The 17,615-nt window shown below is 41.0% G+C and overlaps 1 protein-coding gene across 1 annotated transcript in view; it reads left to right on the top strand.

Moving 5' to 3' along the window:
• Positions 1-17,615, top strand: part of HINT3 (histidine triad nucleotide-binding 3) — a 60,247-nt gene that overhangs the window by 16,142 nt on the left and 26,490 nt on the right. The window contains exon 3 of the mRNA XM_077371733.1: positions 16,559-16,616. Coding sequence (XP_077227848.1) covers positions 16,559-16,616 — 58 coding nt within the window. The remainder of the gene's footprint in view (positions 1-16,558; positions 16,617-17,615) is intronic.

Raw genomic sequence — 17,615 nt, 5'->3', positions numbered from 1 at the left:
TGATTTGAACCCTTAAGCCCAAGCTCTCTTTCAGTTCTCTCTACATATTCCTGCTTCCTATGGCATATAGTTTTTTATCCCAGGATCTTAGGGCTATCGTGGGAATTTTCCGCAGTGGAAATGTCACAATCACAAAACACTAGAGTGTCGTATTCCTGCTCCATATGGTATTCCAACTACATATAAAGAAATTCTAAACACAACTTGTTGAAAAGTCAAGGAAAATCCTTATGAAGAGTATTGGGGGTTCCACACAAAAGCAAGATCACACATTGGAAAAAATTGAAGGATGTGGTGGGCTTATAAGGGAATGGGCACCCTCCCCTTAATGGCTAGCTTTTACGGGTGAGTACTACCCAGGTCCCTTCAAATGGTATCAGAGCTAGGGCGTCGAACCCGGTGTTGCCTACGAGGACAGAAAAAGTCCCTTGGGGAAGATCTCGGTACCCGAGTGTATCTTCGAGGACGGTGAAGTTCCCTCGGGGAAGATCTCGTGGTTCCCACGTTGCTGCTGCGTGGAAGGGCGAGATTTCCCACTTTGCTTCAGCGTGGAGGAGGAGATTGTTGGGGGTTCCACGCGAAACCAAGATCCCACATTGGAAAAAACCTAAAAGATGTGGTGGGCTTATGAGGGAATGGGCACCCTCTCCTTAACGGCTAGCTTTTAGGGGTGAGTTCTACCCAGGTCCCTACAAAGAGGAAGTCCTCTTAAGAGAAAAGATCATCACGACAAAGATGAAGCTTTATAAACAAAAAGAAGAAGAGGGATAAAAGGAGAATAGCGAACATATGGGAACAAAAAGACAATTTTTTCTTCATCTAAGATTTCTATTCCAGGAATAAACTCTCCATTCACTAGTATTCTTCATATGTAATGATTACTCGCGTCCAACAGTCTATCTATAAACACAGATAAGTTCTCAGAAAAAAACGGGAAAAGATATTCATATGAGATTATTATTTATAGAATCATTATCTCCTTCAAATCTCTCTTCTAAACCCACTACCACCCTCTAAGTTATCTATGAATAGACCTAATTTGAAATTAAATTGTGTCTTAAGATCCCTTCCAACCTTCGTCATCAATTCCATTCCATTGACCATTTTGTTTTTGTCCTAGATTGGAATGTTTATGTGATCCCGTCACAAAAAAAAAATGATAATCTTTAGGAAAATGATGCATCTACTGAATTTATAAAATTGACACATTTTTCTACATAGAACATCTTCCAAATATATGTAGCAATGAAATTGGCTCTTGATGAGCCTAGTTAATATCACAATTTAGTTAAGAAAATACTGTAAAAAGGATTGAAAATAGGGTACCTCCTTCGAATCATAACTTTAATGGAGGCAAAATATGTTTCCCCAGGTGTAAAATGCAATGGATGTTATATTTATGTCTTGACTTCTATCCCATGCATATTCGTACGGTCCCCTACAATTACAATATGGGTCCAAAGGGCCCATGTTTGTAAGCCTTGCCACAGGGCCAATGCCCTTGAAGTACAAACAGGGGTACTTTTGTAATATGAAAATCAAATAGTATTTGAAAACTTGGAAAATCTCGTATGGCTGCAAAAGAGGTTTTTTTTTTGTGTGTGAATAACATCAAATCGCCCCTGTGCCTGCCAATGGCGCAAAAAAAAAAAGGGCTTAGAAACGATCACATTTCCGCGCGCGCGCGGGGTGGGGGGTGGGGGGGAGATGAGTAACCGTCCATAATAAGGGTTTTTGGTGTTTGTTTTTTTGAAATTTCCATGCAATTTCGGACAGAATGGGCTGTTCTGACCGGAATTTTTGAAATGACTACTCTTACTCTGAAATATCAGACTTGTGGCTTGTCCAAATTGTTAGAATAAGCCCAGTAGGGGCATTATAGTCATTGTATCTATTTCTATCTCTTAATATATATATACTATAGTGAGGGGGAGCTAGCCCTAACCCACTTTTCTCTCTCTCTATTCTCTCTCACAACATGGTATTAGAGCCAAAGGTCTCGAGTTCAAACCTCCTCGATGGCAAAAAAAAAGTCCACACGCAATGGTCGGCCCAAGGTGGGACAACATGTGCCACGTGTTTGCCAAGTGGGCCACACGTGTTGGGGGAGTGTTACAGTATAAAAGATAAATAACGCCTTTCTCCAACAACTTAAGCTTTTGGAGAAGTTGGTAAGTTAACATGGTTTCAGAGCCCTAGGGTTTCTGATCCCTAGGGAAACCCCGTAGCCTCCATCTTCTCATCCTCTCCGAAAACCCTAACTCTTATCATCTCCCCCACCTAACCCTAACCATAACTCTAATCCTAACCCTAACCCTTTAAAACCCTGACAGGTATAGAAGACTGGTGGGCAAGCTCATATATCTCACTGTTACTCGCCCTGATATATCTTATGCTGTGGGGGTGGTCAGCCAGTATATGAACTCCTCACGTACCTCACACTGGAGTGCAGTGATTCAGATTCTTAAATGCCTCAAAGGTGCACCAAGAAAGGGCCTATTATTCAAAAGACACGGTCATATGAGAATTGAGGGGTTCTCTGATGCTGATTGGGCTGGATCTCCTACAGACAGGAGATCAACTATTGGGTAGTGTACCTTTGTAGGAGGTAACCTGGTGTCATGGAAAAACAAGAGGCAGGACGTCATTGCAAAGTCGAGTGCTGAAGCAGAATACAGAGCGATGGCGCACACAAGCACATAACTTATATGGTTGAGATCACTTTTGTCTGAGATCGGCATTGTATCTTCTTCACCGTCACAGTTGTACTGTGACAACAAGGCTACCATCTATATTGCAACAAATCCAGTCTTCCATGAACGAACAAAGCACATCGAAGTCGATTGTCATTTCATCCGTCAGAGGATTCAGAAAGGGGAGATATGTACTATGTTTACTCGTTCTGCAGAACAGTTGGCTGATATGTTTATAAAGCCATTGAATAAAGCAAAGTTGAATGATATCTGTAACAAGCTAGGAATGTATAATTTATACATTCCAGCTTGAGGGGAGTGTTAGAATAAGCCCAGTAGGGGCATTATAGTCATTGTATCTATTTCTATCTCTTAATATATAAATACTATAGTGAGGGGGAGCTAGCCCTAACTCACTTTCTCTTTCTCTCTATTCTCTCTCACAACACAAATGATGGGCATTAGATGCAGAACAATGAGGACAGGGGTTTAATCTTTCATTGCCTACGTTTTCCATACATGATGTATACCTATGTATGCATATTCAGCTTCGAATATGCCGTTTTATATCTTTTCGAGGGGAAGGGCTAGATACAAATAATGTGCTTTCTTTTTCTAACATCAGCACTGATAGGAACAAAGCTAAATTCAGTATGGATCAACATCCAAAATTTACCAAATGTCACCTTGTGAATTTACCAAATTTCATGCAAATGTAAATCAAATGAGGAAGATAAAGTAATGGTTATAATAGTGGAGAATGGGACAACATAAGTGGAATCATCAATGGTGTGAAGCAACCAATTACTCCAAAAGCTTAAGCTGTTGAAGATGGCGTTATTTAATCTTTTATACTTTAACACCCCCTCACGTGTGAGCCCCTTTTTTTAGGGTTGACCTACACATGGCACATGTGGCCTCTCGTTTGGGTTGGCCATTAAAATGTGGATTTTTATTATAAAGAGTTTTGAACCTAGGACCTTTGCTCTGATACCATGTGAAATGACCAATTACTCCAGAGGCTTAAGCTGTTGGAGATGGCGTTATTTAATCTTTTATAGTTTAACAAATGGTAAACACAAATTTAGAAGAGGAAACCGTAGTGGATAAAAAAACTAGACAAGGAGTTTGTAACATGATTACATGTACGGGAATCTAATAACCAAGAGGTAGAAGTGAACCTTATGGGTGTGTTTGTTTCGTGAGAATCGGTAACGAAGAATGGGTATTTCATTTCGTTTCCTTTAATACGGTGTTTCAGTTGCTTTTTTGAGATGGAAAGGGTGGACCCGCGCGTAATTACGACGGGAATTTCGGGCTGTGATCGAAACCCATCAAAATAAGTGGTATTCTTGATTCCAGGTGTCTCTATCTCTCTCTCTCCACAAAATATAGGTTTCCAATGTAAAACTAAAAACCCTCCATCTCTCTCTCTCTCTCTCTCTCTCTGCACAAAATATAGGGCTTCAAATGTAAAACTAAAAAACCCTCCATCTTCTTATCCACTTCTCATCCCTCTCTCACCCTTTTCAATTCATCCAGGAAGAACGAAAGTTTGAGGGCCAAGGCAAAATGCTCAAGCTAGCAATGGATGGGAAATGTAGGGATTTCAAAAAGCTCTAATCATCAGAAAATTTCAGGAAATATGTAGGTGTTAGTGTATGTATATGCCTATGGGCATATCCGTCTTTTGTACATTCCTCATTATATATAAATACATAAGTGAGGGGGGAGACTCCCTAACTCACAATTTCTTTATCTCATTCTCTTCCTTAACATGGTATCAGAGCCCTAGGGTTTGATTCCCTAGGGACCCCCATAGCAGCCCTCACCCTCCCTCTTCTTTTCTCCCTTCTCCTCAAACCCTAACCCTAACCCTAACCCAACATCCCCACCCGCCACCCTCTTCCTTTCCCTTCCCTTCTCCTCCTCCCATTGCCCCTCTTCCCTTTCCCCTAACTCCTCCACTCCCTGCTACAGTAACCTGCCCCACCGCCTCCCCTCCCCGCTACAGTAACCCGCTACAGTAGAGAGTTGCTATTCAAGAAACATGGACATCAGAAGATAGAAGGGTACACAAATGCAGATTGGGCAGGATCTCTAGCTGATAGGAGATCTACCACAGGATACTGTATATTTGTGGGAGGTAATCTTGTGTCATGGCGGAGTAAGAAACAGGATGCTATCTCCAAATTTAGTGCAGAGGCGGAGTATAGAGCTATGACACACACAAGTGGAGAGCTCATTTGGTTACGTTCTCTCTTGTCAGAGATCTGTTTCTCTCCATCATCTCCTTCTCAGTTATATTGCAACAACAAGGCAGCATTTCACATTGCCACAAATCCAGTCTTTCATGAGAGAACTAAACATATCGAGGTTGATTGCCACTTCATTCAACACCGGATTCAAAAAGGAGAAATATGCACAGTGTTCACTAGATCGGTGGACCAATTAGCGGATATGTTTGCCAAGCCATTGAACAAAGCTAAATTGAGTGATAATTGTAGCAAGCTAGGAATGTTTGACATATACATTCCAGCTTGAGGGGAGTGTTAGTGTATGTATATGCCTATGGGCATATCCATCTTTTGTACATTTCTCATTATATATAAATACATAAGTGAGGGGGGAGACTCCCTAACTCACAATTTCTTTCTCTCATTCTCTTCCTCAACATTAGGTTTTTCAAAAATCCTTAGTAATCAGAAAAGATTGGTGGGTTTTGCAGGTGATGATGGACTTAGCAAAGACCCAAATGATAGACAATAGCAATTGCCGAGAACATTGGTCGGTTTAGCAAGGATATTGGGCTCTAGATTTTCACAAACCAGGGAAGAAGATGAGGATGCCCAGCTTTACTGATTCCGATTCTTAGTGCTTACCCAAACATTAGAATCGGCATCTCAATTCTATTTACCAAGAAAATGGGAATGGGTATGGAATTTGAAGACGATTCCGATTGTTGATTCCCGCATCCCAAATGCACCCTATATGTTGCATGGAAGGAAGTTCTAAAAAGATCTATTCAAGAACCTATAGGTAGGATTCACGGTGTGACCTACGTTACATATATTACCTATATCTTAGTTACCCTCAGGTGTAGAACAGTTATAATTAGCTTGGGACGCATAATTATGTGGGACACACAAAAGAAGAAGATAGTAGGACCTAAGGGAGTTTTTTTAGTAGTACAAGATGTTTCTCTTCGGTAATAGTAACATTGCGGAGAGCCTTACCATACAGTGATAAGATGTAGATCCCTACCAAAAATTGCACTAAGGATCGAGATTGCATAAACAAGAACATCAACCAGTCATGACCGTTGAGAAATTTTGAGCGAATGAAAAGTTCATGGTCACTGTTCTTGGCTGAATCTTTAACTCAAATTGTATTTCATGATTAGATCTACCAAAGATCTACATCACTTGGCTTTATAGAATTTCAAAATAGTTATATAAATTGAAAGACACGGAAAACCACATCAAGACCAATTAAGTCAGCTTAGATAAGTGAGATATTCGCATAGTGTTACATTAGATGATAGAGATTGCAAAGATTAAGAAGAGAGATAAGAGATACAAGATAGTTTGGACGGAAGCGTGAATGAGAGAGTCAACCGTCCGACCCTCCCACACGAGATATGATAAATATATATATATATATATATATATATATATGTGGTGATATAGGGTAACACAAAATGACTAAACTGACCCCGTAGACCAATACACACTACTCTTAACACTCCCCCTCAAGCTAGAGTGTATATATCATACATTCCCAGCTTGTTACATAAATCACTCAATCTCACTCTGTTTAAAGGTTTGGTATACATATCTGCTACTTGATCATTTGATCTGGTGAACACTGTGCAAATCTCCCCCTTTTGAATCTTGTGACGTATAAAATTGCAGTCCACTTCTATGTGTTTAGTCCTCTCATCAAAGACTGGGTTCTGTGCTATGTGAATGCCGAACTTGTTATCACAATGAAGTGAAGCAGGAGATGAGTAAGGAAGACCAATCTCTGATATGAACGATCTCAAGCAGATCAACTCACACCCTGTATAGGCCATGGTCCTATACTCTGCTTCTGCACTTGATCTTGATACGACATCTTGTTTCTTGCTCTCCCAAGACACCAAATTTCCTCCAGCAAAAGTACAGTAGCCGGTAGTTGATCTCCTATCTGCAGGAGATCCTGCACAGTCTGTATCTAAATATCCCTCAATTCGCATATGCTTGTGTTTCCTGAAGATCAATCATTTACCAGGAGATTTCTTTAGGTATCTCACAATCTGAGTGACTGCTGACCAGTGTGATGTCCGTGGTGTATTCAGAAACTGGGTGGCAATACTAACAACATAGGATATGTCTGGGCGTGTAACAGTGAGATAAATTAACTTCCCAACTAAACGTCTGTATCTCCTTGGGTTCTCCATAAGTTCTCCATGATCAGGAGAAAGCTTGATGTTGGGATCCATATGTGTCTCAGAGATAGCCCTTCATGCAAGTCGGCTACCTTTATCTTAAGAAATATCTGAGGCAACCAAGGTCCTTGGTGTTGAACTCTTTCTGAAGGAAAAGATGTGGCTTCGGTAGGAAGGGAAAAAGTGGTTTGAGAGTGTGCAAGATGAAGGTCATATTTGGGATTAGGCTTACGAATACCAGAATGAAATCATAAATGCATGGAATGAGACCGCTGTGGCGTAGGAGCAGCAGGAGGAGGTGGAGATGCAGCTGCCACAGCCGGCTCAGGGCAGAAGTGGGTTCAGGCACAGAAGGGGAAGGCGATATTCACATCATAAAGGCTTTCAAGCCTCTGTATACCTGCACTATCACTCCCAGTAATAATGATGTCATCAACATAGACAACCAGAAAAATCCTACCATCCTTAGACTTAGAGCTAAATACGAAATGATCCACAATGCACCGAGTCATCCCAAACCTTATAACCGCTTGACTAAATCTCCCAAACCAGGCACGAGGAGATTGCTTTAGGCCATACAAAGTCTTCTTCAACTTACAGACAACACTCTTCATCTCCCCCTAAGCAACATACCAGGAGGTTGCTCCATATAAACCTCCTGCAGATTACCATGCAAGAATGCATTTTTGACATCTAACTGAGAGAGCAGCCATGACATATTAACAACAAGTGAGATAAGAACTCTGACGGATGGGATTTTTGCAACAGGAGAGAATGTATCTATATAATCAATTCCATATTTTTGTGTGCATCCCTTTGCCACCAGTCTTGCCTTCAGTCTCTCCACCGTACCATCTGGTAAATATTTCACTGTGAACACCCACTTACAATCTACTGTCTGTGCCCCATGAGGAAGGAAAACCAACTGCCATGTATGATTAGTCTGCAAAGCACCCATCTCAGCATCCATTGCCGCTTTTCAACTAGGATGTGTCAAAGCGTATGCAACTGAACGAGTTTAGAGACAGAGGAAACATATGATAAAAAGGATGAAAAGGAGATGACATTCGAGCATAAGAAACCACGTCAGAAATAGGGTGTTGTGTCGAACGAGAACGTGTACGAGATGACACAGAAGCATCATCAGGCACAGTCGATGGAACAATTACCTCAATAGCAATGGGTGGATTAGCAGGCTGTGGAGGAGGTGGCTCACATGATGGGCCACCGGCACACTTGGGCATTGCATCTTGTTGAGGATGACATGAATAAGTTTTCACTTCAGGCGACGAAGAGGGTACAGGAGGAACAAGAGCAGGTAGTAGAAGTGGAAGTTCAGGTATCGGTTGTGTAGAGGGCTCCGTAAAGTAGGGTGTTTCCTCAAAAAAAGTAACATCGGCAGCGACATAAACACGACAAAGTTGTGGACTATAGCACATGTAGCCTTTCTGAGTGCGAGAATAGCCTAGAAAGATGCACTTGACGGCACATGGAGCAAGCTTATCGAGGCCAGGTGCTAGATTATGAACGAAACATGCACAACCAAACACTCTAGGAACCAAAGGGAAGGGATTTCTCAAAGGATGTACGATGGAAAATGGAGACCTATTTTTACAGGACAGAGGAGGGTAGACTGTTCGCTAGAAAACATGAAGTATAGAGTCAGCCCAATAAGTCCTTGGAACATGCATCTGGAATAAGAGAGTGTGTGTAATATCTACCAAATATCTAAGCTTCCTCTCAGCAACACCATTTTGTTGAGAAGTACGGGCACATGATGACTGATGTAAAATTACATGACTAGAGAGAAACTGCTGAAATCCACTAGAGGCAGAAAAATACTCATGAGCATTATCTGTGCGCAAGTATTTAATGGAACAAGAGTATTGTGTAGAGATCTCACACATTAAAAACTTTTGAATGATTATTTATTACATATAACCAAGTCATTCGTGAATAATCGTCCACAAATACAGTAAAATAACGATGTCCAAATAATGAAGGAGTTCTACAAGGATCCCAAATGTCCGAATGAAGAAGCTCAAATGGACTAGACACCCGACTGACAGACCTAGATGGAAAGGAAACACGATGGTGTTTTCCATACTGACACGACTCACTCTGAAAAGAACTAATAGGGCAAGACACGATTGTGGAATGCTGAAGGCGATCTGCTGGAGGGTGACCTAGGCGACACTGCAACATGAATGAATCAATGAAGTGCTCAATGCCGAGAATGAAGGTGCATTGTCAAAATAGTAGAGGCCACCTGCCTCATTGCCCGAGCCAATCCTCCTCCCAGTCGCAAGATGCTGATAGACATAATAGGATGGAAAAAATGGTACAGCACGTCGTAGATGGCTAGTAATTTGACTAACAAAATGTAAACTAAAAGAAAAACTAGGAACACATAAGATGGAAGAGCTGGTGGGCGGATTGGCAATGTCACCATTGTTCTTACCAGAACTTTAGTTGGAGGTGGAAATGTAGAATTTGTAATTGAAAAATAGAAAATCAGGGTGTGATCGAAAAGGGGGTCTCATCCCTTAAGAAGCCCTTTCAAAAATCAGGGTATGGAAATTGGTTCTGCAACCCATGTCAATATTTTAACTTCAGTTGGCGAGAAAAATGTCGTTGGTGTCAACAGAGCAAAGTGCCATCCAGATGGGTTCCTCGTCTGTCTTCGTCTCAGCCTTGCCTGAACTTGACTAGAGAAGAAGATGGTCAATGGCTCGATTCTGGCTCTATATCTTACAGGAATAGAGAAGATTTGGTCATCTCGGGTAGGGAGGTAGATGCCCGTATGGAATCCCTAAAATCTTGTTTAATTGGGAAAAGGAAGTGCCCTAACGAATCGATTGAGATATCTGGGCTTGGGCGCAAAAGGCTTGGAATGTTCCATCTTTACAATGTCCTTGCATATTGTCAGAAGAAGAGCTGATCTTTAGTTTTGAATCTGAGGCGCAGGCTTCGAAGAATTTATCCAGATGCCTTGAGGTTTTGAGTCCTCATCTGTGCTCTCTTGCTCCCCGGAGTAAGGAGTTTATCCAAGGTGAGAAAAGTTTGTGGGTTAAATTCTATGGAGTCCCTTTGCATGCCTGGGCCATATCAACGGTGGAAGCATTGGGAAGTCTATTTGGCAGAGTCCTTGAAACTAAGATATAAGGAAACCATCAGCATTGCATGAGCTTTGTTTCTGCAAAAATCTTGGCTTCTCGAAGGATCATCTCAGGGTCTTGTGTTACCATTAACCTAATGAATCAGATCTATAGAATTAGTGTTGAATCATTTGACTTTCCGGAGAGTTGATTCTCACCCAAGTTGTCTTCCCCGGAGCCTTATCTCTTGCCTGGTTTGGCCTCGGAATCGTTCCCGGTCAGGTAGCCGAGTTTGGGCTAGTTTGCCCTCCTGACACCCCGCCTGATTTCAAATTTCCTACCTATTCCTAGTGTGCGCTGGAAAGTTGACCTTATTTTGATTTGTTGTCCATTGGCGGGGGTCGGTCGAGTCTGATCCTTAAACCGATTGATTTGGGGTTTTCTTATATACTTTTTTGAGGTTTGGTTTTGAATGGATTATGGATGATGGTCGGTCCTCTTCTTTGGGCTTTTGGTTTGATAGCAAGGTTTGGAGGTATTTTCCGTTTTATTTTAGGGTTACATTCTGATTTGGTTTGCTGTATGGGTTTTTTTATGTTCTTGGATTTCTTTTCTTGGGTTTCCTCTTGAGGTCAGTTCTGACAAGAGGTAGGGGATCTAGTAAGTTCAGAAGATTGGGATGTGGATCTTGTCAATAGGGATACGTTTCGTAGATTATTTCTTTGATTACTTCCAATTAGGAGAACTGATCAGGGAAGTTGGTTTTGGTTTTGTAATATTTTGTACCTGGATGAGGTGTGGTTGGGTCATGGGTATGCCCGAGCCCGGTATTATGTTGTGCCAGCAGGCTGGGACTACTGGTCCCGAATGCCCTTTTATTATTAATGAATTTATGTCGCCTTTCAAAAAAAAAAAGATGGAAGAAAGAGAAAAATCAGGGCCAAGCGATGTGTCTCCTGTACTAGGGTAACAAGTACTTGCAGAGTTAGGTGCAAAGCAACTAAGGAGGCTACTGTTACCAGTCATATGATGAGAGGCTCCAGAGTCAATAAGCTAAGAATTTGAATGGCTGAGAGAGCAGGATGGGGTGCTACCTTCCTTAGCAATAGTGGCAGTGATTGGTTTTCCCTTATCTTGTGAGCGCAACGAGCCTCATATGCAGTGCGTGAAATAACTAGTGTGTCAGAAGTAGGCTGCGAAGAGGCCTCATCAGATGTAGATAGAGTAACTCCATAAACATGATGAGCAGCCCATGAGGGTCGCAGCTCAGGATGTAAATCATAATAAAAGTCTATGGTATGACCCTCATAGCCACAACACTAACGTGATCCGCGGCCACAAAATCCACGCCCTCCTCCTGAATCTCTATCAGCACGTCCACGATGCCCACGACCACGGCTGCCACATGTACCACGACCTGCACCAATATGTACTGCAAGAGTGGAACGCTTGACAGAAGAATCATCAGGAACCTCTATCCTCATGGTATACTGAACACGAGAGAATGTCTCTATGAGGGAAGGTAAAGACTCCAGCCCAATAATCTGCTGGCGAATCGGTAAAAAATCACGGCCCAAACCATCAAAGAACTGAAGAACTCGCAAGTCACGTTTCCGCCTGGCCAAGACAGCAGGGTCTGTAGAGAAGGGCTGGAATGTGTCAAGTTGCTCACAAAGATGAGCAAACTCGGAATAGTAATTAGATACAACATGATCACCACGCTCCAGACGTCGTAAAGCCGAGTAAGTGTCACATCCTCGTCAGATTGTTTTCACTCAAATACAATGTTTTAGCATGATCCCAGATCTCCTTGGCCGTGTCAAGGAACATCATGTGTTCAACAATCTGTGGCTCCATAAAGAGTAGAGTCTGAATATGTGCATCCTCTTGGTACCACTGAACACGATCCTTACTTTCAGATGAAGGAGGAGCCGATATAAGATAACTAGTTTACCCTTAGGCTCTAAGGTAAATCTGAACAGATCGAGACCATGCAGGATAGTTCTTTCCATTCAATTTGACAGAAGTCTGGAACCACAGGGAAGGTCGTAGAAGACCCAAAAGTCACAGTCGAGGTGGAAGGGTCTTCATACCGAGTCTCCGCAACTACTACAAACAAGTCGAGGATTATTTATCACCAATCACTACTGAAACTAATCAACTAACAAACCACATGAACCCCACCAACCACTCCACGAAATCTAAGAAGAGGGCAACAAAGCATGAAAGAGCACCACATCCACTACGAACATAATATCAACTGCGAACGCTATGGAAAAAAAAACAAGCCACCAACAACCAACCAATTTCACCAACGACCAATATCACCAAACCCAACAATATCACCACCAACAACAACCAACATCAAATCGCGAACAGGCTACCAACGAAGAACATCCACATATGTTCTCTCACACATTACTACACAGTTCCGGGATAGAAATGTGCAACACCACCACAAACATACACCACCAACATAAGAAAAACACCAAACAAGTACCCGGAACCAACCACGAGATGATAAAAATTGAAGAATAGGTGTTTAGAACATTAAGAGAAAGAGATGGAAGGAGATTAAAAATTGGTTAGGGTTAGGATTCAAAGGTTTAAGGTAGGTTTAATGAAGGTAGAACAAGTTTAGGGTTGAAGGGGTGGGAAAATAGTGAGGCGCGAGTGGTCTGGACTCTGGAGGATATATAAAAAATTTGGGTGGTGCGGATTAGGACTTGGATCGTTCGATTAGGGTTTAGATAATGTAAAATCACAAAAAATAGGTTTCTAGGACATGTGTATATAGACTTGGGGTTCTAGGATATGCGCATATGCCTTTGGGTTTCTAAGGTATGCGCATAAATATTTTAGGGATTGAGGATTTAATGTCTGTCACTTCTAGTGGTGGTTGTTATGGGTTTGGGGATATAGAGATTTAGGTTTGGAGATTTGGAAAGGGTACAACTAGGGTTAGGGTTTGGGATTTAATGCCTGTCACTTCTAGTGGTGATTGTTATGGGTTTGGGGATTTAGGGATTTGGGTTTGGAGATTTGGAAAGGGTACAACTAGGGTTAGGGTTAGGGAGAAGAACCAAGGGAGAAGAATCTTGATACCAACCTTCACAGAGGGAATTCTTGATCTTCAACATGTAGCTCTGATACCATGTTACATTAGATGATGGAGATTGTAGAGATTAAGAAGAGAAATAATAGATACAAGATAGTTTGGAAAGGAAGCGTGAATGAGAGAGTCAATCGTCCGACCCTCCCACACGAGATATGATATATATATATATATATATATATATATATATGAGGAAAGTGTTGGTGAGCTTAAGCTCACCAAACTTATGGTGAGCTTAAGCGCCCAATCACATTGGGGCCTACTTTGTTAGGATGATCCAAACCATTCATTTAAAAGGCCCTTACATAGATGGGGTGTGTACCAAAAATCAGCTCCATAGGATCATCCTAACCCATCCATTTGTGGAGGTCAAAATGGACAGACATAATTTGTCCACAAATCTGCCCATTTTTGTCCTCCACAAATGGAGGGGTTAGGATGATCTTATGGAGCTGATTTTTGGTACACCCCCTATCTACGATAGGGCCTTGCAAATGAATGGTTTGGATCACCACAGAAAATGTGGGACCCATGTGATTGGGACGCTTAAGCTCACCATAAGTTTGGTGAGCTTAAGCTCACCAACACTTTCCTCTATATATATATATATATATATGAGTTAAGTGAAGCTACACATACGTGTAGCTAACTTAGCTACACCGACGGCTTAAAATACAGTGGGCCCACATTGTTTGGGTGATCCAAACCATTCATTTGATAGGCCCTCACATTGATAGGGTGTGCTAAAAAAATCAGCTCCATTGGATGATCCCAACCCTTCAAACTGTGGAGGCAAAAATGGACATATTTGTGAAGGTTTTTACACGTCCATTTTTGCCTCCACAAATCGTAGGGTTGAGATGATCCTATGGAGCTGATTTTTTGGGCACACCCTATCTATGTGAGGGCCCATCAAATGAATGGTTTGCATCACTCAAACAATGTGGGGCCAATCAAATGAATGGTTTGCATCACCCAAACAATGTGGGGCCCACTGTATTTTAAGCCGTCGGTGTAGCTAAGTTAGCTACACGTATGTGTAGCTACACTTTTCTCTCTCTCTCTCTCTCTATATATATATATGTGTGTGTGTGTGTGTGTGTGTGTGGTGATATAGGGTAACACAAAATGACTAAACTAACCCCATAGACTAATACGCACTACTCTTAATACATAGTATATGCATCACGAGGAACATGAGACGAGGATATGATTTTTGAGAGTATTGATAACTGAGTTGAGAACATGACCTTGGATAGGATAGAATGGAAGAAAATGATCCACGTAGAAGAACCCAACTAGAGCCAGGATTAGAGCCGGGTAGATTCCTTTCACCTTCTTCATGAAATTTTTCTAAGGCTCTGTTTGGTTGCAAAAATTAGGGAAGACGGCTGAGCATTTCTAGGAATATGAAATACCAAATGTTGTTTGGTTGTCATTTTTTAGCTACAAATCCCATTGGACTACTAGACATGGAAGAGACATCATTATTAGCTTTTTGCTTAGGTGGCGCCTATGTGGCGGGATTGTCCCCTCCCCTACTTTTCCAATGCCAAACCTTGTTTTTGGTAAATTTTAGAGGGGAGAAGAGTAGAATATGATATGCCATGTGTAATCATTACTTTTTTCTCTCTTTCTCTCTCTTCTACTATTTATTTTGTTAATGACACCCCTCCATTCTCCCACATGCTTTGACATCTAACCAAACACACTACCAAAATTCCCCAAAATTCCCTCTAATCTTCTCTAGACAAGTCTAGACATATCCCACCCTTGTCACCTCCTTTTTGACTACTACTTTCACTAAAATCCCATCTAACCAAACAGAGCCTAAAGGATTCATTTAGCCTACCCCAACTAGTTTGGGACAAAGGCTTTGTTGAGTTGAGTTGAGTTGAGTATTGATAACTGAGTTTCATAGTGGATTAACAATGGTGGGATTCCGTGGCAATAGTTTAAGAGATAAAGGTTCATATCAATTTTATCGCAATTATCTGTTGGGTCAGTGTTTTCGAACAGGGCAAAGAAGTCCGTCTCGCGAAATAGGGTTATCGTGAAGACAAGATAGACTACTAGCAGCCACAGATGAATTAATTGATCCACAAGCCAAGTAACAGTGGTTTCTGTGAGATTGCTTGATACAGGTCATGGAAGTTGTGAAAAGAGAAAGTCTGCTTTGATTGTGTTAGCTTGAGAGGTCGATATATTAATTAGAGCTGCACTAAGCAAATGTCAATCTAATTGCTAAGGCTCAGTTTCTTTCGACGTAAAAATGGACTTAAAATTTGTTTTATGTTCATTTTGACAACATAAAACAAATTTTACGTCCATTTTTACATGAGCCTAAGGGGCCGTTTGGGTATGCGGATTTTAGAATCTTGGATTTTCTCAAAATCCTGGATGGGAGATGAGAGAAGGAGACCGTCCTTCGTTTTCTGATTTCTCGCCCTTCTTTCCGTCGAATTAGAGAGTAGGAGATCGTCATGTGTTTCCAGATTTTAGAAATCTTAGGATGGGGAGAGATTTCTAAAACCTGGATTTCTTACTTAAAATCCAGAATAATGGATTGTAAAATCCAGAATTTTACACCATTTTCAAACTAAAACCTTGATTCTAAAATCCACGTATCCAAACAGCCCTTAAGTTAATCATAAAAATGAAAATTTTCTCAAATCCTTGAAAGAGGAACACTAGCTGCAGACACAAGATCTGTAGATGCACATCAAACACACACCACATCTTTAAGTTGAATACAGTTAATGTGTTTTGAAGTTTGAACAGTTGGAAAACAGAGGCATTGTGTAGACTTGTCCACATCTTTAGGTTTCATCTGCATCTAGAAATTCTCTCTCTAAATAGAAGTAAAGGGACAATGCTTTTGAAGGCTCCTAGAAGAATGGCCATTCATTTCATACAAGCATTCTCATCGTTGGTCCAATAGGACCTTCATCCAAGACAAATCATGTTTATCAGGCATGGGAAATGGCCATTGAACAGCTATTTCTTGTAAGATCAATTCTTTTGAAGTAGTCAAGCATGATTAACTTATAAAAAGAAAGGGTCAGTGTTTTTTCAATCGTAATTCTGTTAATACCTCTCATGAATATTTTCTTCTATTATATCTTATTTATGAATAGTTTCATTTATGTTTTTCCAATGTTGCTTGGTTTATCTTCTAATGGTCATCATTCTTCTTAATTCTATGTTATTTGGTGCTCTATAGGCACTGTCTTCTCATTCCAAAATCGCATTTTTCATCCTTGAAAGAAACTCCTCCTTCTGTAAGTGTTATATTTCCTTTTGATTACTTGAAGCTTTTGCACTCTTCCATGCAGTATCTATCTCAATGAATGTACATGATTTATTTGTATGAATTATGTGACATTGTTCCATGAACTTTCTACCTAAGAAAATGACAAGAAATCTTTGTTGTAGCCAACATAAGTATTTGTTGTTGATATTTTATGCCTTACGTTGTTACCTCTATATGACCTAGTTTCATGGTTTGATCCATCTTCTATTGCTATTAATCTCACAGGACATGGTTTGGTCTTCTACTAATTATTAAGAGTATTTTCAATAAAACGTCCGTGGAAAAAGGTTTTACGAAGAAATGTTTTTTATTTGTAAAATGGGTGCTTTTTGAAAAGAGAAGAAAAGTGCTTTATAGGAAGAGCACCATAGTCTTGCGTTGGAAAGTGAAAAAGTTGGAGAGGGGTTAGTATACTCTCTTCTACTTCTTCCTTTTGCTTTGTTGCACAATGGGTTTTGGCAAAGGGTGGACTTGCCGTGCACACGTGCATGGTTTGGTCTTCTACTAATTATTAAGAGTATTTTCAATAAAACGTCTGTGGAAAAAGGTTTTACGAAGAAATGTTTTTTATTTGTAAAATGGGTGCTTTTGAAAAGAGATGAAAAGTGATTTATAGGAAGAGCACCATAGTCCTACACTGGAAAGTGAAAAAGTTGGAGAGGGGTTAGTATACTCTCTTCCACTCCTTCCTTTTGCTTTGTTGCACAATGGGTTTTGCCAAAGGGTGGACTTGCCGTGCACACGTGCGGGGTGTGGGCAGTGGGGCCCTAGTGGCGCTTTGGCACACGATGCATCGTCGCGAGGAGCAATTGGAGTGCTTAATTTTTTCTATATTCAGTTAGGACTATTGGATTGATCAGGTGTGCTCCAATCGATTAGGGTCGGTTAGGCAGATGTGCTTCAAGGGCTAGTGATGGATCGGGTTTGATTTGGAGCGTCGGATTGTATGTATTGGCTAGTGTCCGAT

The sequence above is a fragment of the Tasmannia lanceolata genome, unplaced genomic scaffold, assembly GCF_043159265.1.
Source record: "Tasmannia lanceolata isolate RefF3 unplaced genomic scaffold, GAP_Taslan_0.1 ptg000037l, whole genome shotgun sequence".
Lineage (NCBI taxonomy): Eukaryota > Viridiplantae > Streptophyta > Magnoliopsida > Canellales > Winteraceae > Tasmannia > Tasmannia lanceolata.
Note: the sequence above shows the minus strand (reverse complement) of the source record. Positions and strands in the feature narration are given on the sequence as shown.